General features: G+C 43.3%; 1 protein-coding gene across 10 annotated transcripts in view; it reads left to right on the forward strand.

The window, feature by feature from the left end:
- arhgap21a (Rho GTPase activating protein 21a) overlaps positions 1–27,711 on the forward strand; it is a 105,909-nt gene that overhangs the window by 43,041 nt on the left and 35,157 nt on the right. For all 10 annotated transcript variants that reach the window (XR_016486612.1, XR_016486611.1, XM_090199680.1 and 7 more), the window contains 2 exons: positions 3,691–3,882; positions 7,904–7,925. Coding sequence is in view for 8 of the 10 variants with exons in the window: in XM_090199680.1 (XP_090055806.1) it covers positions 3,691–3,882; positions 7,904–7,925 (214 nt within the window). In the remaining 2 variants the exon portion in view is untranslated. The remainder of the gene's footprint in view (positions 1–3,690; positions 3,883–7,903; positions 7,926–27,711) is intronic.

A 27,711-nucleotide genomic window follows, 5' to 3' on the forward strand; every position in this document is an offset into this window, starting at 1 on the left:
GGCAAGGGGAGCGCAACACTATATTTTCCTATTATGTGAATAATGTCTTGTGTAGTTGCAATGGCCTGTGGTCAGAGGGGAAGCCATTAAGGTAACCGCACCAGAGTGACTCACTATGGCCTAGGAGGACTGTGAGGAGAGACTGAGTCGACAGGTATTGGACCCACAACTACACAGCTGACATACAAATGCACAGCACCCACATGGCAAGTAGCTACAGGCTATTTTCCGACATCATATTCAAATCTATATTTAATGGCTGTTGCTGATTGGTGCAGCTGAGAGGGATTCCAAAGCGGAGGTGTTGACAGTTTTGAACCTGTGCTGATGGGGAATGCCAGTGTAGATGCCTCACATGACCTGTGTCGGATATGGAGGGGAGTTCTTAGCCAACTAGTCCCGAGTGACACTTTTTTCAGGGTGTGGTGGGATGCTATAATACCTCATGAATGTGTTCCCCATTCCTACCCTCTTCACTCAAAATGGCAGTCATCAAGGTCTGTAAAGCTACGTGCAAAGAACTTTGGAATTAGTCCGATTTAGTTGTTTGAGGGTTAGCTAATCCTCATTGCTTCTTTCACTATGACTGCAGTGCCAGCCACAGTCCTAGACACCCTGCTCCCTGTTCTGCATGGTTGCCTCCTCTTCTTTTCAATAATTCAACATGTTAAATATAGAGATGGAAAAGTGTTTGTGGGAATGGTCTTGTTCTTCTATTGTTATGGGGACCTGAAATCCCCTAAAGTCCCCACAAGGATAGTAAAACAAGGAATATTCTCAAAGGCTATTTTAAGCTCAGGGTTTAGGTTTAAGGTTAGAATTAGGGTTAAGCTTTAAGGTTACATTTAAGGTTGGGGTTTAGGGAAAATAGGATTTTGAATGGAAATAAATGTTAGGTCCCCATGAGGATAGAAAAACAAGTGTGTGTTGGTGTGTGTTTCCCCGCAAGTGTTTCTATGCAGAGCTGCGGGGTCGTAGTGATCTCACCAGGCCCACAGTTATACAGGCCCAGCCCATTCTCTTGAGGCTCCTACATCTGCTGTACACACACACAGAGACACACACACGCGCACACACACACACACACACACACACACACACACACACACACACACAGAGGTGTGGTGGGGAGAGCGTAAGGGAGGACAGAGAGAGGGGAAAGCTTAAAGAAAGAGGAGGCAGTGTTTTCGCACTGGAGAAGAAGGAAAAAACAACCTCTGCTCATAACCTGTGGAGAAAGCTGGGCTGAGGTTGCAGCGAGGACTGTTTGGCAGGCCCATGGTTGGCCCGTAGTCACTGCGGTGCTGTCAATGGCGACCGCTAACGCACACCCTGTGGCGGTGTGGGCTGAGCGAACCATCAGTTTGATAATGAATCTGACATAAGTCTTACGGTTCAGACAGTATACGAGAGGCAGGCGGGAGGACATCGTGTGGCTTTCTCGTTGACTTTGGGTTGTGAAATACTGTAGCGCTTTTTGGAATTTATGTGATAAGGTCAGGGGATTCTTTATGTGGTGTTGTACATGCCTGTGATGCATACCAGGCAGGATAGATTACAGTGTAGGTTATTGTGTGTCTGTCTGTGTGACGTCATGTTCAGGAAAAGAGTGTCTCTTATAAGAAGACGGGTGAATCACTGTTTTCTCTGTGGTTACCGTTGCCATGATATATGTTTGAGACTGGTGGAAATCCCTGTTTCGTGTAAACGGCTTAGTTCCATCTACAACAGTGTACAAATGATTTGTTGCGGACGGAGCTGTGGCACGTAGCCTTAATGGATCTGACAACCGTCTCTGTTATGAGAAAATTAAACGAACGTGTGTTGAGCAGGATCTGAGCCTTTTCAGTGTTCCTGGATGTTGGAGCTCCCTCTCGCACTCAACAGCATTCACAAGTTTGTCATTATACAAAATGGCATTTCACTGCTCTTCAACCCAGCCAGCGCCAATCTCTTGTTGCGTCAAGGTGTGATGTATTCGCCTACCTTGAATTCAATTGGAATAGGCTTAGCCGCTCTCTGATGAAAGCACTGAACACAAAGTATACAAGTAATTCCTCACAAAACCTAGGCCATAAAATAACTTGATTTTGGGGGATTTACACAAATTATAATCCATAGAATAGCCCTTTGGAGAAACGATTGATATACTGTATATTTGACATTTTGTGTGTATAATTGATCAAAGTTGGAATATTTATTACATTTTGGTCTTACCCAGGCCTCCTTTAAAACTCCTGTCCCTGAATGAACTCTTTTATTTACTTTCTTACCTTCCTGAGCGCTCAGTCGAACCGTAGCCATGTCAACAAACTGAATCTTATTCCATTTCATGTAACTCCGCTTGATTTAGCCAAATGAACTCTCACTCTGTCAGATAAACAAGGTGAGAGAACAAGATAAATGTGTAGCCATTGGCTGCTGTTTTATCTCCGAAAACAGAGCACTCTTTGTTTGAAATAAAGCTTCTTGACTGTCTTCAGTGACAAGGAGCACATTGAGAGTAGCCTGGTACAAGATGTAATGGGGATTTGATGCCATGTTCTCATCACTTGTAAATTGTGGCCTTGTGAATCTGATGACTGTACTGTTAAGATTGATTATGTCATCACTACTGAAGGTCTCCTATTGGGAGACCGGAATGACACTGGACTTGTTCATGTTCTCCTATCTGACCATGCCCTTAAGTCTAAATATTATGTATGTGCTGCTGAGGTCATGTCTGACAGTGTTGCCATTTCTCCTTTTTATTTAATTTATTTCACCTTTATTTAACCAGGTAGGCCAGTTGAGAACAAGTTCTCAATTACAACTGCAACCTGGCCAAGATAAAGCAAAGTAGTGCGACAAAAACAACAGAGTTACACATAAACAAACGTACAGTCAGTAACACAATAGAAAAATCTATGCAAATTGTGTGCAAATGTAGGGAGGTAAGGCAATAAATAGGCCATAGAGGTGAATTAATTACAATTTAGCATTAACACTGGATTGATAGATGTGCAGATGATGATGTGCAAGCAGAGAACTGGAAGGAAAGGCGGCCAAAAGAAGTGTTGGCTTTGGGGATGACCCGTGAAATATACCTGCTGGAGCGTGTGCTATGGGTGGGTGCTGCTATGGTGACCAGTGAGCTGAGATAAAGCGGGGCTTTACCTAGCAAAGACTTATAGATGACCTGGAGCCAGTGGGTTTGGCGACGAATATGTACTGTAGCGAGGGCCAGCCAACGAGAGCATACAGGTCACAGTGGTGGGTAGTATATGGGGCTTTGATGACATAACGGATGGCACTATGATAGACTACATCCAGTTTGCTGAGTAGAGTGTTGGAGGCTATTTTGTAAATGACATCGCCGAAGTCCAGGATCGGTAGGATAGTCAGTTTTACGAGGGTATGTTTTGCAGCATGAGTGAAGGAGTCTTTGTCTTTCTGCTGCATCCTTCACGGTTTCAAACCATTCAAAACACCTTTTCCCTCTAGGATGATAATAGAGGAAAAGGGTAGTCTAAGGCCACTTCCAGATAATGTTGTCTTCTGTAACTGAATCAGTAATGATCTTACTTTACATTAACAGAGGTATGTAAGAGGAAAACGTGTGAATCTACCTGTCCTACATTGAGTGGATTATCTCAAAGGTAACAATAACCACATTAAAAGTCTATCTCTCCCCCTCTCTGTTTCTCTCAGGCTAAACAGAAGGATGGGCGTGACCAGAGCGAGGCATCTGCGACGGGGTCCCCGGTTGGGGTGGAAGAGGAGCCCTTCTCCTGGCCGGGCCCCAAGACACTCCGGCTGCAGCGCACTTCGCAGGGCTTCGGCTTCACGCTGCGCCACTTCATCGTCTACCCGCCAGAGTCAGCTGTCCACTCTTCCCTCAAGGTGAGAACATCATGACCGCACTCAAGCAACCTTAGTGAACACAGTGTATTTGGAGAGTATTCAGAAACATCACTTTTTCCACATTTTATGTTATAGCCTTATTTTAAAATGGATAAAAAATAAATAAAACATCCTCACCAATCTACACAATACCCAATAATGACAGAGAAAATGGGGTTTCAGACATTTTTTTCAAATGTATAAAAAATGAAAAACCGATACCTTGAACTTTAGCTCAGGTGCATCCTGTTTTCATTGATCGTCCTTGAGATGTTTCTACATCTTGATTGGAGTCCACTTGATTTGGACATGATTTGAAAAGGCGCACATCTGTCTATAAGGTCCCACAGTTGACAGTGCATGTCAGAGCATAACCCAAGCCATGAGGTTGAAGGAATTGTCCGTAGAGCTCATAGACAGGATTGTGTAGAGGCACAGATCTGGGGAAGGGTACCAACAAATGTCTGCGGCATTGAAGGTACCCAACAACACAGTGGCCTCCATCATTATTAAATGGAAGAAGTTTGGAACGACCAAGAGTCATCCTAGAGCTGGCCACCCTGAGGAATCGGGGAAGAAGGGCCTCGGTTAGGGAGGTGACCAAGAACCTGATGGTCACTCTGACAGAGCTCCAGAGTTCCTCTGTAAAGATGGGAGAACCTTCCAGAAGGACAACCATCTCTGCAGCACTCCACCAATCAGGCCTTTATGATAGAGTGGCCAGACGAAAGCCACATTACCCCGCTTGGAGTTAGCCAAAAGCTAAAGGACTCTGACCATGTGAAACAAGATTATCTGGTCTGATGAAACCAAGATTGAACTCTATTGCCTGAATGCCAAGTGTCATGTCTGGAGGAAACCTGGCACCGTCCCTACGGTGAAGCATGGTGGTGGAAGCATCATGCTGTGGGATGTTTTTCAGTGGCAGGGACTGGGAGACTAGTCAGGAACGAAGGAAAGATGAACAGAATAAAGTACAGAGATCCTTATTGAAAACCTGCTCCAGAGAACGCAGGACCTCAGACTGGGGCAAAGGTTCACCTTCCAACAGGACGACCCTAAGCACACAGCTGAGACATTGCAAGAGTGGCTTCAGGACACTTCTCTGAATGTCCTTGAGTGGCCCAGCCAGAGTGATGAAGGCGAGTGATGAAGCACGTAAAAAATAATCCGTCCTCAGTTGCACCACTCACTACTGAGTTCCCAACTGGGAATGGGGGATACCTAGTCAGTTGTACAACTGAATGCATTCAACTGAAATGTCTTCCTCATTTAACCCAACCCCTCTGAATCTGAGAGGTGCGGAGGGCTGCCTTAATTGACATCCACGTCTTCGGCACTCAGGGAACAGTAGGTTAACTGCCTTGCTCAGGGGCAGAACAACAGAGTTTTACCTTGTCAGCTTGGGGATTTGATCCAGCAACCTTTCAGTTACTGACCCAACGCTCCTACCCGCCAGGCTACCTGCCCCTGGAACCAACGCCAGCCACTATAACTGGTCTTCGCGAACTTCATGAGAAGGGTTTCCATGGCTGAGCAGCCACACACACATAATGCCAAACGTTTGTTAGAGTGTTGTAAAGCTCGCCGACATTTGACTCTCTTCACAATCTGGCAGTCCGACAGACTAACCTGAGTTTGACGGATGCCAGGAGAACGCTACCTGCCCCAATGCATAGTGCCATTGGTGGAGGAGGAATAACAGTCTGGAACAGTTTTTCATGGTTCGGACTAGGCCCCTTAGTTCCAGTGAAGGGAAGTCTTAACGCTACAGCATACAATGACATTGTAGACAATTCTGTGGCAACCCGTTTCCTGTTTCACCATGACAATGCCCCGTGCACAAAGCGAGGTCCATACAGATAGTGTGTCTAGATCGGTGTGGAAGAACTTGACTGGCCTGCACAGAGTCCTGAACTCAACCCCAGCGAACACCTTTGGGATGAATTGGAACACCGACTGTGAGCCAGGCCTAATTGCCCAACCAGTGCCCATCCTCACTAATGCTCTTGTGGCTGAATGGAAGCAAGTCCCTGCAGCATTATTTTATTATTGGAATGAGATGTTCGCCGAGCAGGTGTCCATACTTTTGGCCATGTAGTGTATATACTCTACATGTTTTATATTTGACCTTTATTTAAACAGGGAGTCACCATTGAGACCAGTGTCTCTTTCACAAGGGAGCCCTGCACATACAATTCATAGACCAATAATACTGTACTACTTACATTCAACCATATTTCTATAATATTAATCATCAACTAATATGGACCAATTTGTAGAAGACTATGGGTTACAGTTGTCAGTTTCCTTACAACACTGAAATTCACCAATATCTGGTAGTGTACAACAGTGTTTTGTAGTGTAATCTCAGTTGTAGTGTCATCTTACCTGGGAAGGGAGCCAGAAACACCAACTGAATAACATCAACATTATGCTGCTCCATGCATTTAATCCTGCTGTCCCAGCAGTTCCTGTCTTAATGGGCCGCCATTCCACAGTTTTCAGTAAATACCGAAATACTCAACCTCTTCTAGTGGGATAGTGCTTCCAATGCCTCCATCTGATTGTTTCAAGACATGTCTTTTTTTTAAAAGGGATTTACTGTTGTCGTTAGCCAACCACCTGTCTCCATTTGGGATTTTTCTAACAATCAATACATTTGTAGAAGTGTTTTGTGTTTACGTTTGCAAGTGTATTTTGACAATCTTTTCACTGTGTTAAAAGAGATCTTAGACAGAGCACTTATTCTCTGTCCGTTTGGATTTTGCTATGGCACTGCCATTTAAATTCAAAGCTGAAGCACTCCGCCCAGATGCTGCAGAGTTGTATCCAGCCGTACCGGTGCAAAGGCCCTCCCTTGTGGCACTGTACTGTGTTGGCCTATTTTCTTCTTTCAAGTAGAATTGGGTTGCTTTGTGTTTCTGTGTAATCACATTTCAACTCTTATCTGGAAAAACGGAAACTTCATTGAGAGTTTATTGGTTCTCAGTGCATTAAGAAATAAAAAGCAATATGTCTCCATCAGTAACAGTTGCCACGTGGTCGTAATGCCCATTTCTAATGCTCCCAGAAATGGCATTAGAGTTGGCAGAGCTGGCAAGGCCAAGTCTTGTTCAGCTTTTCGCTGAGACTTTCTAATTCCCTTCTTACAGTAAGATGCAGATAAGAGCTTCTGGGAAATACTCAAATTAAAATGTCAATTTCAGGGTGATTTTAGACAAAATCTTTGCTAACATAAAATAAACCCTGTAACTTTGTAGAAATTTGATCTTTATGAAATTCTCAGAATTCCATCCGAGATGCCATGATTACATTTGATTTAACTAGGCAAATTCTTATTTTACAATGACCAACTAGGAACAGTGGGTTAACTGCCTAGGAACAGTGGGTTAACTGCCTTGTTCAGGGGCAGAACGGCAGATTTTTACCTTGTCAGCTCAGGGATTCGATCTAGCAACCTTTCGGTTACTGGCCCAACGCTCTTAACCTCTAGGCTACCTTCCGCCCCTATCATCTATTGTAATTACTTTTTGGAGCTCTTGAGTAATCACAGTACCAGTCTTTCTGAAACTGGGTTAACTTGAAGGTCAGCCTGTCTTATAGGATTGCCAAGGGAAACTCGGGAGTCTTAAAGAATATGTGGAGAACATATGTGTTGCTGCAGGGTTACGGGATTAGAACACTCATGTGGGTGTTTTGAACCCCCACTTGAAGGAAATTAAGTATTTAAGCTTGAAGGATATCAGATAAAAACAAACAAATCTAAAGTAGGTTTTTCTAATCAACATTTTCAGTGACGGCGACACGTAGAAGAACTCCGCCTTCGTCCCTTGTCACGTTCGTTTGAATCTACTTTAATGTTGCATATTGTGACTTATGTCAATTAGTCTTGTTTAATGACAGTGAAAGCCATTTTCAATTTTCTTCCAGAGTACAACACTCAATCACTGTTATCTTCATTGAGGAAAACCCCAGATGTGAATGCAAAAAATGTCTGACTATCTTTTCTCTCTTCTAGGATGAAGACAATGGCAGTCGAGGTAAGTGGACAGCATGTATATCAAGTTCTTGTTGAATTTGTAACTCTACTCCCTCCAGACTTTGAATAGAACATCTAGAAAAACTTCAGTGTTGCACATGGTCACTCACAAACCATTCAGATAAACCTTCCCATTCAACAACAGCATTTTGCAACGTGACAAAACACTGCACTCTTGAATGCACTTCGTCCCTCACTGTATCAACGAGTGAGTCACGCCCTGCTCTTACACAGGAGAAAATCTCCAGCAGCCACTGCACCACTCACTCTGGCTCCTGACCAATCCTAGACAGGTGTTTGGTTACTCCTCTAGTGTAGTGCACTCTGAGAATTGCAGTGAGATCACATTCCTAGTACTCAGTGGCGTGATAACAGCAGATCTCTCAAGCTAGATTGAAACCTGCAATTGATGTAGTAGGGCCAGTGTACTCTTATTCACTCTCCCTTTAACTCCTTAATGTCACGACAAGAGGAATCAGATTAAAAGGAAGTAGAAAATCATCTTAATGCTTGTTTAACCTTCACTGCTTCAAATGAATCAGCGGTGAACCAATTCAGCATAGAAAATAACCAGTTTCAAGTAGGAATTTTAATTGATCAAGTAGTTTATAACCAAATGTGATCCGTCAATCAGCTTTCCCAATGGTCTGTATCTTCGTTGAGCTATACAGAATCCATCAATACGGTCGGAACAGTATTCTTTATAGCGGTTAAATATGATTATAAACCCAGTGGTTCGAGCCTTGAATACTGATTGGCTAAAAGTTGTGGTATATCAGACCGTATACCACGGGTATGACAAAACCATTTATTTAACTGTTCTAATTACATTGGTAACCAATTTATAATACACTGCTCAAAAAAATGAAGGGAACACTAAAATAACACATCCTAGATCTGAATGAATGAAATATTCTTGTTAAATACTTTTTTCTTTACATAGTTGAATGTGCTGACAACAATCACACAAAAATTATCAATGGAAATCAAATGTATCAACCCATGGATGTCTGGATTTGGAGTCACACTCAAAATTAAAGTGGAAAACCACACTACAGGCTGATCCAACTTTGATGTAATGTCCTTAAAACAAGTCAAAATAAGGCTCAGTAGTGTGTGTGGCCTCCACGTGCCTGTATAACCTCCCTACAACGCCTGGGCGTGCTCCTGATGAGGTGGCGGATGGTCTTCTGAGGGATCTCCTCCCAGACCTGGACTAAAGCATCCGCCAACTCCTGGACAGTCTGTGGTTGCAACGTGGCGTTGGTGGATGGAGCGAGACATGATGTCTCAGATGTGCTCAATTGGATTCGGGTCTGGGGAACGGGTGGGCCAGTCCATAGCATTAATGCCTTCCTCTTGCAGGAACTGCTGACACACTCCAGCCACATGAGGTCTAGCATTGTCTTGCATTAGGAGGAACCCAACGCCAACCGCACCAGCATATGACTCACAAGGGGTCTGAGGATCTCATCTCGGTACCTAATGGCAGTCAGGCTACCTCTGGCGAGCACATGGAGGGCTGTGCGGCCCCCCAAAGAAATGCCACCCCACACCATGGCTGACCCACCGCCAAACCGGTCATGCTGGAGGATGTTGCAGAACGTTCTTCACGGCATCTCCAAACTCTGTCACGTGCTCAGTGTGAACCTGCTTTCATCTGTGAAGAGCACAGGGCACCCGTGGCGAATTTACCAATCTTGGTGTTCTCTGGCAAATGCCAAACGTCCTGCACGGTGTTGGGCTGTAAGCACAACCCCCACCTGTGGGCGTCGGGCCCTCATACCACCCTCATGGAGTCTGTTTTTGACCGTTTGAGCAGACACATGCACATTTGTGGCCTGCTGGAGGTAATTTTGCAGGGCTCTGACAGTGCTACTCCTTGCACAAATGCGGAGGTAGCGGTCATGCTGCTGGGTTGTTGCCCTCCTACGGCCTCCTCCACGTCTCTCCATGCTCTGGACACTACGCTGACAGACACAGCAAACCTTCTTGCCACAGCTCGCATTGATGTGCCATCCTGGATGAGCTGCACTACCTGAGCCACTTGGGTGGGTTGTAGACTCCGTCTCATGCTACCACTAGAGTGAAAGCACCGCCAGCATTCAAAAGTGACCAAAACATCAGCCAGGAAGCATAGGAACTGAGAAGTGGTCTGTGGTCCCCACCTGCAGAACCACTCCTTTATTGGGGGTGTCTTGCTAATTGCCTATAATTTCCACCTGTTGTCTATTCCATTTGCACAACAGCACGTAAAATGTATTGTCAATCAGTGTTGCTTCCTAAGTGGACAGTTTGATTTCACAGAAGTGTGATTGACTTGGAGTTACATTGTGTTGTTTAAGTGTTCCCTTTATTTTTTTGAGCAGTGTAGCAATATGACACCTCTGGAGTTTGTGGTATGTGGCCAATATACCACAGCTAAAGCTGGGGGTACACTACACCATTTTGGCGACGCACATTTAATGTGAGCGAGTCAAAGACTCAATCTAATGGCTACCATTCTCGTCTTTGAGCACGCCCAGACGTCCCGTTATTTAACATTTATTTTATTGCCACAAAATCGGAAATGCTCTTGAGATGTGCAACGACAAGTTTTGAGAATGGTGATCAGCAATATCCAATGAGAGCTCGCCAGAGAAGATGCCAGTGAGATCATGAAGTTGTTTCACATCGTCCAGAAGGTGTAGACTCTCCAGCAGGAGCGATCACTACTACTAGTATGTGTTTGTACTTACATTTAACCAAAGATAGTGTCAAATCGTTACAGCTCTGAAGTTCACAAGCACTGTTATTCAGTAAAAAATGCCAGCTAGATGTTTCAACTCTGTATGGCGAGTGTGAATGTCTGGCTGAATCTTTTGAGGCTGCTTTGAACCACAGCTCGTAGCTACTTTACAATCTAATCGCCTTGTTTCCACCAGACAGTGTGGTATGGAGAATCCTCATGACCAAGTTAAGAATCTTGTAGTGTGTGACCCCCTCCAGTCTGTGTCACAATGTTTAGTGTGCGCACCACTACGTTGGCAACACAACAAAACTTCAGGGAAGACGGTTGTTTAATGTGAGACTCGACCATGTTAGGATTTTTAAAGTCATGTCTTGTCCACCCAGCTTAAGGGCTGTATTCAGGCAGCCCTTTGTTACGTTACAGACTTATTCTAAAATTGATTAAATTCATATTTTTCCTCATCTACACACAATACCCCATAATGATAAAGAAAATGTTGCCCATTTAAAAAAATAAATAAATTAGGAATGCCTTATTTATGTAAGTTTGCAGATCCTTTGCCATGAGACTCGAAATTGAGTTCAGGTGCATCCTGTTTCCATTGATCATCCTTGAACACAGTGGCCTTCATCGTTCTTGAATGGAAGAAATTTGGAACCACCAAGAATTTTCCTATAACTGGCCTCCCGCCCAAACGGAGCAATCGGGGGTGAAGGGCCTCGGTCAGGGAGGTAACCAAGTACACGATGGTCATTTTGACAGAGCTCTGACAGAGTTCTTCTGTGGAGATGGTTGTCCTTCTGGGAGGTTCTTCCATCTCTGTAGGACTCCACCAATCAGGCCTATATGGTTGTGTCCAGACGTGACAGCCCGCTTGGAATTTGCCAAAAGGCACCTAAAGGTCAAGATTCTCTGGTCGGATGAAACCAAGATTGAACTCTTTGGCCTGAATGCCAAGCCTCACGTCTGGAGGAAACCAGATACTGCTCATCACCTGGCCAATACCATCCCTATGATGAAGAATGGTAGTGCCCGCTGTGGGAATGTTTTTCAGCGGTAGGGACTGGGAGACTAGTCAAGATCGAGGGAAAGATGAACTGAGCAAGGTACAGGGAGATCCTTGATGAAAACCTGCTCCAGAGCCCTCAGGGCCTCCGTTAGCGCGAAGGTTCACCTTCCAACAGGACAATGACCCTAAGCACACAGCCAAGAAAATACAGGAGTGGCTTCATGACAAGCCTCTGAATGTTCTTGAGTTTCCCGGACTTGAACCGATCAACCATCTCTGGAGTGACCTGAAAATAGCTGTTCAGCAACGCTCCCCATCCAACCTGACAGAGCTTGAGAGGCTCTACATCGAAGAATGGGAGAAACTTCCCAAATACAGGTGTGCCAAGCTTGTAGCGTCATACCCTGGAAGACTCAAGACTGTATTTGCTGCCAAAGGTGCTTCAACAACTGAGTAGAGGGTCTGAGTACTTATGTCAATTTAATATTTACGTTTTTTATTTTTTGTCCTGTTTTTTGCTTTGGCATTATGGGGTATTGTGGGGGGGGGGACTATTTAATACATTTTAGAATCGGGATTTAACTCAGTAAAATGTGGAAAAAGATGAAGGAGTCTGAATACTTTCCGAATGCACTGTACCGCACCCCCTCGGGCCTTACTTCTTAAATATACTGTGATGGCTTGAGTCTGCATTTGAGCTAGATAGACAGAGATCAATAGCAGCTGCAGTCTATAAAGCTGCAGGTTGAAGCTCTTTTCTGCATTAAGCTTGTCAGTGTTGTAGCTTTGTATAGTGCGTGAGCTTGGCAAGTCCTCCCTATCCCACAGTGCATCCGGTCCCCCCCCCCCCATGTCTGGGAGCGCTGCAGCGTGACAGCGGGGATGCAGAGTCCCATCTGATCTGCAGCTCCTGGAAATACACGACTGTGCAGAGTATACACACACATTTTATTGCGCAGTGTACACACATACATACAGCACACACAAACTAAATCAGCAACACTCACGCACACGTCACAGGCTGCTTATCCATATAAAGATATCAATCATTGTTTATGTTGCGCTTTTGATTGGAGTGCTGCACACTGACTGCTACCATTAGTTACAAGTAACGTTCCTCTACTCTACCATAAAGGTTGTTTAGGCTTACAGTACTGAAGGTGTGATCGCCAGCATCAATACTGTGCCCTTCTGTGCTGCAGTGGAAATGCAACTCCTTCACTGACTGCATCAACCTTTATAGATTTTGTTTTCATTTTTTTGTAGTACATTACCAATATCACTACTTCATGTATTGAGTACAGAACAGATTTCATGACCTGGGAGTGATCTGTTTTTCTTGTTCTTGATAGTGATCCAAGTTATGATCCAGAGGATAGTTATGATCAGTGGTTGGAACTGTTTCATTTTTCAAGGAACACAAATGGAACCAGGAACGAAAGGGATCTATACTGTCCCGGAACAGAACTGTTATTTTAAAGCATAGGAACTGTAACAAAATGCCTGGAACATAAAATAACTTTATTTTATGTCCCACCAAAAAATGCAACAAATCGCCTATGCAAAGCCCTCACTCTGTCCTTCAGAAACATATTTGTGTCTGCCTGCAGAAGCGAGGTTAAGAAGCAAGGTTTGGCGGGGTCATGTTTTGGAGGACGCGTGACTCGTCCCTCACCTTCCTAGCCCGTTGGGGAGTTGCAGCGATGAGACGAGATCAAAATTGGGGAGGGAAAAAAGGGGGTAAAATACCAACATGTTTTATTGATAATAATATGGCCCTTTTTATAAAGTCCACTTATGTACACTACCATTCAAAAGTTTGGGGTCACTTAGAAATGTCCGTGTTTTTGAAAGAAAAGCAATTGATCAGAAATACAGTGTAGACATTGTTAATGATGTAAATGACTATTGTAGCTGGAAACGGCTTATTTTTAATGGAATATCCTCATAGGCGTACAGAGACCCATTATCAGCAACCATCACTCCTGTGTTCCAATGGCACGTTGTGTTAACTAATCCAAGTTCCTAATTTTATAAGGCTAATTGATCATTAGAAACGCTTTTGCAGTTATGTTAGCACAGCCGAAAACTGTTGTTCTGATAAAAGAAGCAATAAGTAGTAGGGATGACCGGGGATATTGGCCGCCTTTAGACTAATTTATGGGTTCAATTACAGGCTCAATATGGCCAGAAACAAAGACCTTTCTTCTGAAACTCGTCAGTCTATTCTTGTTCTGAGAAATGAAGGCTATTCCATGCGAGAAATTGCCAAGAAACTGAAGATCTCGTACAACGCTGTGTACTACTCAAAAACATAGGTTTGTTGTAACATTTCAACTTCAAACCTGTTTTAAATGTTTTGTGGCTGAATGCAGCATTGCTGTATTTTGTACTCAAAAGGTATTGCAGTTGAGTAGCCAACCTAGGCTACTGCTCAAATGTTGCTGTAATAGGCCTACATGTTTCTCCTTTGCATGGTGTTTTGTTTTTTGGATATTCGTTGTCAAGTTTTAAAAACCGAAGGCAGACTGCAACATTTTAGTAGTCCAGCCAGGACTGTAGCATGAGTCTCTACACTTTCCCTCTTGCTGCGCTCTATAACGGGACACACAAAAGCACTGTAACTGAAGTTGAATTCAGATGCGAGCGCATCAGGATGTAATTTCATAAAGTATATGACTAAACTCTTGACTCATTTATACTCGCTTGTGTGTCCTATTCGGCCCGCTGGCCTTGTGTTTGGCAGATGTACGCTAGCCTTTTAACCACGTTATGACTGGCTTGTGATCATTGTCCTTGCTAGTTTGATTGTGTTGACATTCCCAGCGTTAGTTACAGTTGCCCGTTTTTTGGTTCAAAATATTGAGTCATTGAAACTGAAACAGTGCATCCCGAATGGGTGGAGGCAGCAAACAATGGGTGTATTTGTAAATTGCCTCCAGTGTGTCAGAGTGCACTCTGGGTCGTTCATAAATTCAGAGTGTTGTCAGATTCTGTTAATAAATTCAGAGCGCACACTGACACAAATGAGAGAACACCTCACTCTGACCATTTTACTAGCCCTAGGAGAGCTGGTTAGTCTGTTTTCATGTTGTCTAGAGTGTTAGTGACTAACTGTGCTGCTGCCAACAATTGAATAACTTTTTTTTGTCAATGTTTTTCTGACACCGGTCATATTCAGCGGGTGTTGCGCGTTTGTAAATTAATCAGTTATACTACGCTCTGGCACACTCAGACGAGAGTGCTCTGAAATTGAAGTAGATAGCCAGAGTGAATTTACAAACGCACACAATGTACCAGGCCAGCTGTGATTTACAACCTGATGGCAATATTTTTGGGACAACCAAGAAATGTATTGGTGAATTATATTGATCATGCATTGAACTGCATCCATCTATTCTGCCAACAACAATGCCTTACTTACTGTACGTCATGGAATTTTTGGTCAAATATGACCGGTTTTTAAAACCCCTTATGATGTTGGTTTTGAAGCATAAACTGGGAATATGATACTTTTGACTATTATGATTGTCTGTTTCATGACTGCAAAGTAGTTAAAACGCTGTCAGTTCTACTTTAAGCGTCAATCTTCTCTCTGGTAGAAAAAGTACCCATATGTCATACTTGAGTAAAAGTAAAGATAGCTTAATAGAAAATGACTCCAGTAAAAGTGAAAGTCGCCCAGTAAAATACTACTTGAGTAAAAGTCCTAAAATATTTGGTCTTAAATATACTTCAAAAGTAAATGTAATTGTTAAAATATGCTTAAATTCCTTATACTAAGCAAACCAGACGCCACAACTTTCTTATTTAAAATGTCTTATTTACGGATAGCCAGGGGCAGACTCCAATACATAATTTACAAACGAAGCATTTGTGTTTAGTGAGTTGCCACATCACAGGCAGTAGGGATGACCAGGGATATTATCCTGATAAGTGTGTGAATTGGACCATTTTCCTGTCCTCCTAAGCATTTGAAATGTAACATACTTTTGAGTTTCAGGAAAAATGTATGGAGTAAAAAGTACATTATTTTACTTAGGAATATAGTAGAGTAAAAGTTGCCAAAAATATAAATAAAGTACAGATACCCCAAAAAACTACTAAAGTAGTATTTTTACTGCTCCTACTACACTACACTACACTACACACTACACTACACTACTGCTCACTCTACCCACCGGCAAAATTTCAGTTGCATCTTGCGCCATAGGCTGCACTTGTCTGTCTGTCACGCATGTAAACAACTAACTTGCCTGCTCTGTCCCCACTTATTGGTGAAGTAACTTAATGAGCTAAATGTAAAAATAAAAAAAATGGTTGATTTTACTGGTTAAAAAAGGAACAGAATCTCCCAAGTGGCACAGCGTTCTAAAGCATTGCATTGCATCGCAGTGCAAGAGGCATCACTACAGACCCGGGTTCGATCCTATCACGAAATTAGGGAGAAAAGGGGTAAAATAACAATTTAAAAGGGAACCTTATAAACCTGTACTTGCTGGTCGGAACAGTGGAATGGGATGCAACAAAGTGTGTTTCTGCTCAGAATGAAACAATTGGAAAATAATTTTGGTTACAACCCCTGGTTATGGTATGACTGGACAAGTGAAGTGATTATCAGAGCAGAGAGGGAGGGAACAGTCCGCTCATGAGCAAGCAGATTCTGGTCTTACAAAAGGGAAATTGAGCAGCGGAGAGAATTCCTGTAAGCATCTTGTTGGCCATCTCCGTGTCGCATTCCGCAGGCTCGGCACGGGGCCCGAAACATAAAACACACAGAGCCCCCACAGTGACATCAGGAAATCCTTAGGGGTATTGTGTGCGTGTGTCTGTTTCAATGCGTGTGCACCCACATATGCATCTACCATTCATCACTCCGCAATAGAAGATGAATAACGTTCCCTCCTGCCTGGAGAGCCCCTAATGCCCCCTTGGTCCGGGTCCTGTAAATCCTCCTATGTTTCATACCACGCTCGTAAATGGTAGTCACGTTGAGTCCTGTTCTGTAACAGTTTAGATTTCTCCTGCAAGATTCACAAATGTTAAATGTTACTTCATGTAAGACTCGGTTTCGCAAGACTCTCCCTCTCAGCTTTCCTCCCACAAGCTTTCTCTAAGATCGGCTGGACCGCAGTATGAAGTGGTGATATTCTTGTTTGGTTTCATCCTCAGTACTTCAGTATGATGTATTTCTCCCCCGTCTATCTACTGGTAGGGTCCCACTATATTGCTCTTTCAGATCAGCAGATAAGTGTATTAGATTGGACACAGGCAGAAAAGACACTATTTGAGGTATTGAGATCCATCCAGTTTTTCCTCGTTCAGCCCTAGACAGCCCTTTTAGCCTGTGTCATGCGGTCCCATATTCCCTCCAGAGCAGCCGTGGAGTTTATTTGCTTGACTTTGGGCCAGTGTGTGATGAGGCAGTTGCTGTTTGGATAGAGGGGGCCTGCTCCGCTCGCCTCACCCCATGTTGACTATCTGGGTGTTGCCGCTGGAACCCCTTCAAACCCCAGGAACGCGCTCGCACACACACACACACACACACACACACACACACACACACACACACACACACACACACACACACCCACACCCACACCCACACACACACTGCCTGCCTGCTTGGGATCGAGGAATCTCAACCCAATCTAAACATACAGACGGGAAGTGTGTGTTTGTGGAATTGTTTAGAAGTGTTGATGTCTGTTTGTTGCTTTTCACAATGATTGTATACATATCGAACGGCTGTTATTTCAAATATTCTTCTAACTCGTTTCCTCTCTCTAGCCCCCCCCCCCACCCCAGTTCAGTCTTTCTCTCTCTGGCTGTGTATTTTACTTAGCTGTTGAAGAGGACTATACACATGAGATATATTGTATTATGCTTGTGAAGCTGTGGTACTTCGGGGACGAAAACGCGCTCCAGAAACATAAAAATCTACATCTGTTAAAATATTTGTCTTTTTGTTCTGTGTGAAAGTCTTCACAGGAGATGTCCAATTTTTATTTCATTTTTGGCAGATTTTGGTCGGCCTCCATAAAGATTGCAGAGGGAGCAATAGCACAAGCAAGTAGAATTCCCCAATATTCTCTGGTGGGCTTTAAAAACCCCAACCTTCCTTAGCAAAGTTCCATCCAGCTAACTCTTCCCTTAAAGCAGTGGTCACCAACCTTTTATTGAGTCAAGATCAACTTTCGGAGTCAAAAAAGCAAGCCAAGGTCTACCGCTCTTCTTTTTTTTATTCTTTTTTACATGACTTCAAAAATGGAAGCCTATGTAACATCAACCTAATTAAAACTGTTCTGTCAGAATGCAGTTTGTGCAGTAGGCGTAGTACATTATCACAACATATTGGCTATGCTAGGCCTGACGACATTGTTCTTCTCAGGCCATATATTTCAAAACTCTACATTTAATAACAAAATGTATCAGTGGTTGAAGCACTTATTGTACTGGACTGATGGGACCTGCATCTGATGGTCAGTCTCGTCGGAGGGGGGGAGAGGGCAGCAGCGGGTCCCTCCTCTCAGGGTCCCTGCTCTCTCCTTCGCTCCGGTGAGACTGACCAGAGACAGGGGTCTTCCACCTGATGGCGAAACTGGAGTCACACCACATTATTGATGCCTTGTGCACAAATTCATGTTGTTCCTATTACCAGAGAAAATGTAATATTCCTTGATATTAAAATCGACACGATGACTGCTAATAATGAAAATGCGGGTCTATCGATACACTTGTCTAATGGCTACTCATTTGTTGCAGCTGCTGTGCTGGTAGTAGCGCGAGTGGAAGTAGGGAGAAACATGTTTTGTGTTGTAATTTTTTAAAATATAAAAACAGTGACCGTGCTGAATAAAAACTTAACCATGAACTCGCTCATAAAAACAGCAGCTCTTTGCTGTATTCTTTGACCGTCTCTCTCTGGTCATGGTTTTAAAAGTTATGAAATCTCACGTGGGCTAGAATCAAACTTTGCTGTGGGGTCTGGTCATGGAAGCTTTAGGCACAGTGATTTGAGCTATCCGATTTGCCAGCGCAATAGGAGCACTTCATTTGGCTGTCCTGGTCCTCCGTGTAGGCCGAGTTTGTCCTTTCATACACTTTGCCTACCCGGTGCGCAAGGCTTTTGAATCAAGTACACCTAATACCAACAGCGCAAGACGAATATAAGAAAATAATTGGAGTACAAGGCTTTATCATTGGCTTTTCTCCAGAAATGGTGGTCGACTAGCAATGCCTTGAAGATCGACTATTTTGCGGTCGACCGGTTGGTGACCACTGCCTTAGAGCAACAGAAGACTTCTCACACACTTTCACCCTAGTGTCCTGGATGCTATGTTTCTTGGACATATCGTCCTCCCCAGGGGTTGTTCCTATAGAGCCAGCAGAGTTTGCTTGGTAAATTCCAGATTCACTTTTGTGAGTAAACTCTGAGCCAATGGCAGCTCTCCACTTCGTCCGTTGATATACCACTGATGTGTGAGGAAAAAGGTTAGGGAAAATGTTGAACGAACTATTTTCCAAATACATTTTCCAAAATGGTATGTTCGTCAAGCACATAACGGAGGACTTTATTTGAAAGTAGTTCTTTCTCCATTTTCCCTACCCTTTTTGGGTTGCTGGATTGAATCCCCGAGCTAACAAGGTAGTTAACCCACTGTTCTCCTTTAGGACGTCATTGTAAATAAGAACTTGTTCTTAACTGACTTGCCTAGTTAAAGGTTAAATAAAAAAATGAAACATATATATATATATATATATATATATATATATATATATATATATATATATATATAAATTACCGCTATTTTCTAGTTGGCGCATTTGCCAACTAGAAAATACGGTTTGCTCCTAGTAGACCTCTCCTAGGTGAAGTGAACATCTGTGCTCGCACACTCCCTTAAAATCCCTTTGCTTTGAAAATGAGAAAAAAAACTGCAATAGTGCTGTTTGTCCGTCTTGAGACGCTATAGCAAAAGTTAACTTCCTTAAAATAGTCACAATTAGGAATTCCCAAGTGGTGCAGGGGTCTAAGGCACTGCATCGCGGTTGCTAGCTGTGCCACTAGACTTCCTGGTTCAAGTCTAGGCTCTGTCGCAGCCGGCCGCAACCCAGGATACCCAAGGGGCGGAGCACAATTGGCCCAGCGTCTCCCGGGTTTACTTTATTCAACCAGGTAGGCCAGTTGAGAACAAGTTCTCATTTACAACTGCGACCTGGCCAAGATAAAAACTAAGTAGTGCGACAAAACAACACAGTTACACATAAACAAACGTACAGTCAATAACACAAAATAAAATAAAAATAGAAAAATATACATGTACAGTGTGTGCAAATGTAGAAGAGTAGGGAGGTAGGCAATAAATAGGCCCTAGAGGTGAGAATAATTACAATTTAGCATTAATACTGGAGTGATAGATGTGCAGATGATGAATGTGCAAGGAGATACTGGGGTGCAAAAGAGCAAGAGTCATAATATGGGGATGAAGTAGTCGGTTGTGCTATTTACAGATTGGCTGTGTACAGGTACAGTGATCGGTAAGCTGCTCAGACAGCTGATGCTTAAAGTTAGGGAGGGAGATATGAGACTCGAGCTTCAGAGATTTTTGCAATTCATTCCAGTCATTGGCAGCAGAGAAAAGGTAGTGTTGGCTTTAGGAATGATCACTAGTGCAATGTACCTGCTGGAGCATGTGCTACGGGTAGGTGTTGCTATGGTGACCAGTGAGCTGAGATGAGGAGGGGCTTTACCTAGCAAAGACTTATAGATGACTTGGAGCCAGTGGGTTTGGCGACGGATATGTAGTGAGGGCCAGCCAACAGGAGCATACAGGTCGCAGTGGTGGGTAGTATATGGGGCTTTGGTGATAAAACGGATGGCACTATGATCGACTACATCCAGTTTGCTGTGTAGAGCGTTGGAGGCTATTTTGTAAATGACATCGCCGAAGTCAAGGATCGGTAGGATAGTCAGTTTTACGAGGGTATGTTTGGCGGCATGACTGAAGGAGGCTTTGTTGTGAAATAGGAAGCCGATTCTAGATGTACTTTTGGATTGGAGATGCTTAATGTGAGTCTGGAAGGAGAGTTTACAGTCTAACCAAACACATAGGTATTTGTAGTTGTCCATATATTCTAGGTCAGAACCGCCTAGAGTAGTGATGCTAGTCGGACTGGAGGGTGCGGCCAGCAATCGGTTGAAGAGCATGCACTTAGTAAAAACTAACATTTAAAAGCAGTTGGAGGCCACAGAAGGAGTGTTGTATGGCATTGAAGCTCGTTTGGAGGTTTGTTAGCACAGTGTCTAAAGAAGGGCCAGATAGATACAGAATGTTGTTGAACCCACGCCCATAGAGTCTGCCAGAGGTCTGGGTTAGGGGAGGATTTAGCCGGCAGGGATGTCCTTGTCCCATCGTGCTCTAGTGACTCCTGTGGCAGGCCCGGCACATGCATGCTGACACGGTCGCCAGGTGTACGGTGTTTCCTCCGACACATTGGTGCGGCTGGCTTCCGGGTTAAGCGGCCGTTGTGTCAAGAAGCAGTGCGGCTAGGTTGGGTCGTGTTTCGGAGGATGCATGGCTCTCGACCTTCGCCTCTCCCGAGTCGGTACGGGAGTTGCAGCAACGAGATGACTCGCTACCAATTGGATACCATGAAAAGGGGGTAAAAGTAAACAATTATGTAAAAAATTGTCACAATTCATCTAAGTTAACTCAAGAAATCTTTTAATTAATTAGAATATTTTTGCAGAGGAGGTCTTGGTTGCGCAATTGTACATCTAAATAAGATGTTTGCAGAATTTCTCAAGTGAAAAATGTGCATGAAAACTTGTCGTTGAATGACAAATACTGCTAGTTAGGTACTGAAAAGTAGCCAATTACCAAGTACCATTCGTACTAAGGCAGTCTTCTACCAACATCGTTATTAGCCTATGATTTGAGCAGTGTAGGTGTCGCACGTGTGCCGTCGTGGGGGCCAGGGGTGTTGCCACCACACTGAAGTGGTACTCATACAAATTTGTAGAAAATCTGCAAGGAAGAATGGGGGGGGGGAGGGATCCCTAAATGCAGATGTGCAAAGCTGATAGACATACCCAATAGGACTCCGCTGTAATCACCAAGGTGCTTCTACAAAGTATTGTGTAGATGAGATTTTGTTTTTCATTTTCAATAAATGTGCAAAGAACATGCTTTAACACAACAACTGTGGAATAAGTCAAGAGGTATGAATACTCTCTGAAGGCACCTTATCCATCAACTGACTCACAGGATTTTACTCAATAAATTGATGTCTCCGTTATGTACTGGAAAAACCTTTTGGTTACGATGGGTTGAAGATTTTCATGATACCCATCTTCTTTGTTTCTTTGAACATTAAACCTGATTGGTTATTAAAAGTAGATGCATTGTGGCTGAAAGCAGTTTGATAGATTATTATTGGTATATGATCAATGCCTATTTCCCAGACTTTTGCACACCATGGGTTGGGGCAGAATCACTCTTAGTGTTTATATGGAGACTAGAGATCATGCGCCTCCTATTTTTATCATTCCTGTTGTACCAGAGTCACAGATTACCATCTACACACACAGTCCTCTCTGTCAGTTGTTTTTGAAGTGTTGGCAGGCAGAGGCCTGTCCCTCTACAAGCAAGAGGGATAGCGAGACAGAACAAGGGGGCGTGAGAGAGGAAGAGGAGGCATGAGTGCGTGTACATCCACATGTGATTGTTTATGTGCATTGTGCCCTATGTAACTACGTGCAAGAGAAAGAGGGAAAGAAAATATTAGAGGGTTTGTTGCATTCTGTCCGGGCTAATGCAGGCAGGCGGCGGGCGCTGCTCCCAGCCCCTCTGTAGAATAACATTATCTAACCCAAAACAACGGGAGAGTGATGGAGCCAGCCCACACAACCAGGCCCAGCTGCGCATGCAGGGACCGCAGCCAAACCAGCTGACGCAGCGCTGAAGCCCAGCCAAACCAAAACGCTGAAGCCCAGGCTGCAGCGTTACACTGCAGACAAGCGCTGCCTGGAAAACCGTATTCTATAGAGAGAGCGCAAGAGAGACCTCCACCAGGTTAGGATGTTAGCACATACTGCAAAAGCCTTATGCAAGGTTATCCTTTTTATTATGTTCAAAATAACATGTTATGATGGATTATTTGACTTAAAGCAGTCTGTGGCCTGTGTTGTCCAGCAGTTGGAGCCGTACTGACCCCGGAGAACATATATTATGTCATATTCAGCATGGGTTCGAATCCAGCCCACTGCTCTTTGACTCGACCTCTCCTACATTGACCTCTAGTAGAATGCTTCAACAACTGTATTAGTTGTTCAAGTAGTAGCTTGAAGGGAAAGCCGCATACTGTATCGCTACAGCTAAAAGCCTATTGGTCTGCTCGATGGAACACATCTGATTCTTCTATTTACATCTGGCTGTAGCAATATTTATATCGAAGTGTAAAAAATAAAATAAAAAGATTGATCCTTTTCCAGCCAACAGCTGTCTGCGAATTAAAAAGGTCAAATATGTAACGTTGTCCTATTTCATCAATCTCAACTGTCATTCTACTTTAGTAGGATAGGGACTTTAAAAAATATCCAAAGCTGTTGATTTCCTGATTTTTAATCTCGCTTATCCAGCTGCAGGGCCGGAAACTCCAGAATCCAATTTGTACAGTCGAATCTGAACGTTGTCGGATTGATGTTGGAATGGGATGAGCAGAGGTTTCTCTTGATGGAACAGGGAGGAGCAGGCTTTTTGGTTTCTCTCTCGGCAAGAGGCGTTTGTGTCCTCTGTGAATCTTTATTTTTTAAGCAGTATTGTCAGTCAGTTTATTTAACCTTTATATATTAAATAAGATTTAAATTAGATAAACAGTCATACCCTTTTTTTTTTCGACACTTGCAACCATTTTCCATTAAAATGGAAGTAGCAGTGTAGCCTTGTCATTTGGATCTGGGATTCCATGGTATCCTTCAGACAAATTAGGACGACACACTTGTCACCCATTTTGAAAGTGGTAAATAGTGAAATAGCATGAAGGTGAAGGGTAATGCCGTTTTGCCCTTGGATTACTACGGCTCTCATCATGTAAGTGACATTGAGCAATGGCTTTGTTCCTCATTGTATGCCCTCTAGTGCCATCTGCTGGAATAAAGGTGTCACTCTCTTATGGTGAAAATCAATTTGTAGTTAAAACAGGATAACGTGCACAAATTGTCACATTGCAGGTTAGGTTTAGTCTGTTTTGTGCTCACCTTGGTCATTTCTGCCATTGTACTGTAGGTTCCATAGGCATATACTGCAGATAAGCTATAGGGCTGCCATAAATACACCAGAATAGTGTTAATTTGTTGTAGGCAAAGGCTTTGGCAAAATAAATAGACAACTCAACACCAATAGAGTAGATCTATAAGATCAGTTTGGGCTGATTTTTTAAAATGTATTATTCAGAGCATTTCTTCACTCATCAGAAGCATTCATCCTCTGACATAGTATTTTCCACCACAAGAGGGAGTTTAGGGCAGCAAAATGCATAACTTTCCTGAAGTGGCACACGATTATGCGAGACACTTTGTATTTGCATGTCTCTCCACATGTGGGTCTTCCAGAATTCTGTCAGCGTGTCTGTCCATACTAATAGTGAGAATCAGGGATATGTTGCTCAGATAGATGTTTAGGTCAGAAGCTGACTGTTTGTGGAGATGTACAGAGTTGTGCTTGCCTTCTCCTTTTGGTTCTGACACTTGTAATAAAGATATTTTAAAGAAGACAAAGCTCCAGCTGCCTCGTCTCCACAGCCTGTCCAGAGTACAATGTTTAAACTGACAGCGTGGCACACAGCCCAGGGACTCAAGCACCCACCCACCGGCCAGGGTTTCCGTCAAGAAAATGTGTCACCGGACATTTGACCGGCAGCGTCTCAATTTACCTGACATTTGAGAAAATCTCCCTCGATCTCTTGTCTCACCCACTCAGACAAACAAATAGACACACAGGAATACATTACCAACCCCACACACTTCCCTACACTCTATGGTGACACCATCCCCTTTTCACACACACAAACACAGTGGTGCTTGTGAGGTGCCTTCAAAAAGTATTCATACCCCTTGACTTATTTCACATTTTGTTGTTGCAGCCTGAATTCAAAATGGGTTAAATGGTTTTTTTTCTCACCCATCTACACACAATACCCCATAATGTCAAAGTGAAAACATGTCTCATTTACATAAGTATTCACACCCCTGAGTCAATACATGTTACCTTTGGCAGTGATTACAGCTGTGAATCTTTTTGGTTAAGTCTCTATGAGCTTGGCACGCTTGGATTGTAAAATATTTGCACATTTATTATTTTACAATACAAACTCTGTCAAGTTGGTTGTTGATCATTGCTAGACAGCCATTTTCATTTCTTACCATAGATTTTAAAGCTGATTTAAGTCAAAAATGTAACTAGGCCACTCAGTAATGTTCAACGTCGTCTTGGTAAGCAACTCCAGTGTATATTTTACCTTGTTTTTTTAGGTTATGTCCTGCTGAATTTGTCTCCCAGTGTCTGTTGGAAAGCAGACTGAACCAGGTGTTCCTCTAGAATTTTGCCTGTGCCTGGCTCTATTACATTTATTTTTATCCTAAAAAAAACTCCCTAGTTCTTACCAGTGACAAGCATACTCATAACATGATGCAGCCACCACCATGCCTGAAAATATGAAGTGGTACTCAGTGTTGTGTTGGATTTGCCCCAATCCCAAAAATGTTTTGTTGCAGTTTTACTTTAGTGTCTTATTGTAAGCAGGATGCATGTTTTGGAATATTTGTATTCTGTACAGGCGTCTTTCTTTTCACTCTGTCATTTCGGTTAGTATTGTGGAGTAACTACAATGTTGATCCATCCTCCGTTTTCTCCCATCTCAGCCATTAAAATCTCTGTTTTAAAGTCACCATTTGCCTCATTGTGAAATCGCTGAGTTGTTTCCTTCCTCACTCCGGTAACGGAGTTAGGAAGGACGTCTGTATCTTTGTAGTGACTGGGTGTATTGATACACCATCCAAAGTGTAATTAATAACTTCATGTTCAAGGTGATATTCAATGTCTGCTTGTACTATTCTCACCCGTCGACCAATAGGTGCCCTTTGCAAGGCATTGGAAAACCTCCCTGGTCTTTGTGGTTGACTCTGTTTTGAAATTCTCATCTCAACTGAGGGACCTTACAGATAATTGTATGTGTTTTTATTTATTTATTTTTATTTCACCTTTATTTAACCAGATAGGCTAGTTGAGAACAAGTTCTCATTTGCAACTGCAACCTGGCCAAGATAAAGCGTAGCAATTCGACACATACAACAACACAGAGTTACACATGGAATAAACAAAACATACAGTAGAACAAAAGAAAACAAAAAGTCTATATACAGTGAGTGCAAATGAGGTAAGTTAAGGAAATAAATAGGCCATGGTGGCGAAGTAATTACAATATAGCAATTAAACACTGGAATGGTAGATCGGCAGAAGATGAATGTGCAGGTAGAGATACTGGGGTGCAAAGGAGCAAAATAAATAAATACCAGTATGGGGATGAGGTAGGTAGATAGATGGGCTGTTTACAGATAGGCTAAGTACAGGTGCAGTGATCTGTAAACTGCTCTGACAGCTGGTGCTTAAAGCTAGTGAGGGAGATGTGAGTCTCCAGCTTCAGAGATTTTTGCAATTTGTTCCAGTCATGGGCAGCAGAGAACTGGAAGGAAAGATGACCAAAGGAGGAATTGGCTTTGGGGGTGACCAGTGAGATATACCTGCTGGAGCGCGTGCTACGAGTGGGTGCTGCTATGGTGACCAGTGAGCTGAGATAAGTCGTTGCTTTACCTAGCAGAGACTCATAGATAACCTGTAGCCAGTGGGTTTGGCGACGAGTATGAAGCGAGGGCCAACCAACGAGAGCGTACAGGTCGCAATGGTAGGTAGTGTATGGGGCTTTGGTGACAAAACGGATGGCACTGTGATAGACTGCATCCAGTTTGTTGAGGAGTGCGTTGGAGGCTATTTTATAGATGACATCACTGAAGTAGAGGATCGGTAGAATGGTCAGTTTTACGAGGGTATGTTTGGCAGCATGAGTGAAGGATGCTTTGTTGCGATATAGGAAGCCGATTCTAGATTTAATTTTGGATTGGAGATGCTTAATGTGAGTCTGGAAGGAGAGTTTACAGTCTAACCAGACACCCAGGTATTTGTAGTTGTCCACGTATTCTAAGTCCGAGCCGTACAGAGTAGTGATGCTGGACGGGCAGCGATCGATTGAAAAGCATGCATTTAGTTTAAGAGCAGTTGGAGGCCACGGAAGGAGAGTTGTATGGCATTGAAGCTCGTCTGGAGGTTAGTTAACACAGTGTCCAAGGAGGGGCCAGAAGTATACAGAATGGTGTCGTCTGCGTAGAGGTGGATCAGAGAATCACCAGCAGCAAGAGCAACATCATTGATGTATATAGAAAAGAGAGTCGGCCTGAGAATTGAACCCTGTGGCACACCCATAGACTGTCAGAGGTCCAGACAACAGGCCCTCCGATTTGACACACTGAACTCTATCAGAGAAGTCGTTGGTAAACCAGGCGAGGCAATCATTTGAGAAACCAGGGTACAGGGATGAGGGAGTCATTCAAAAATCATGGTTAACACTATTATTGCATCCATGCCAATTATTATGTGACTTGTTCAGCACATTTTTACTGCTGAACTTATTTAGGCGTGCTGTAACAAAGGGGTTGCATTAACAAAGGTCCGGTGTGGCTCAGTTGGTAGAGCATGGCGCTTGCAACGCTAGGTTCGATTCCCACGGGGGAAAACGTATGAAAAATGTATGCACCTACCACTTACTGTAAGTCTGGATAAGAGCTTCTGCTAAATGACTAAACATGTGTTGAATACTGATTTGACTCCAGACATTTCAGCTTTTCATTTTTAAGTTAACATTTCTAAAAACGTAATTCCACCTTCACATTATTGGGTATTGTGTGTAGGTGACGCAAGGTCGTTGGAGCCA

This window comes from Oncorhynchus mykiss, chromosome 15, assembly GCF_057628025.1.
Source record: "Oncorhynchus mykiss isolate SJ-2025 chromosome 15, ASM5762802v1, whole genome shotgun sequence".
Classification (NCBI taxonomy): Eukaryota; Metazoa; Chordata; class Actinopteri; order Salmoniformes; family Salmonidae; genus Oncorhynchus; species Oncorhynchus mykiss.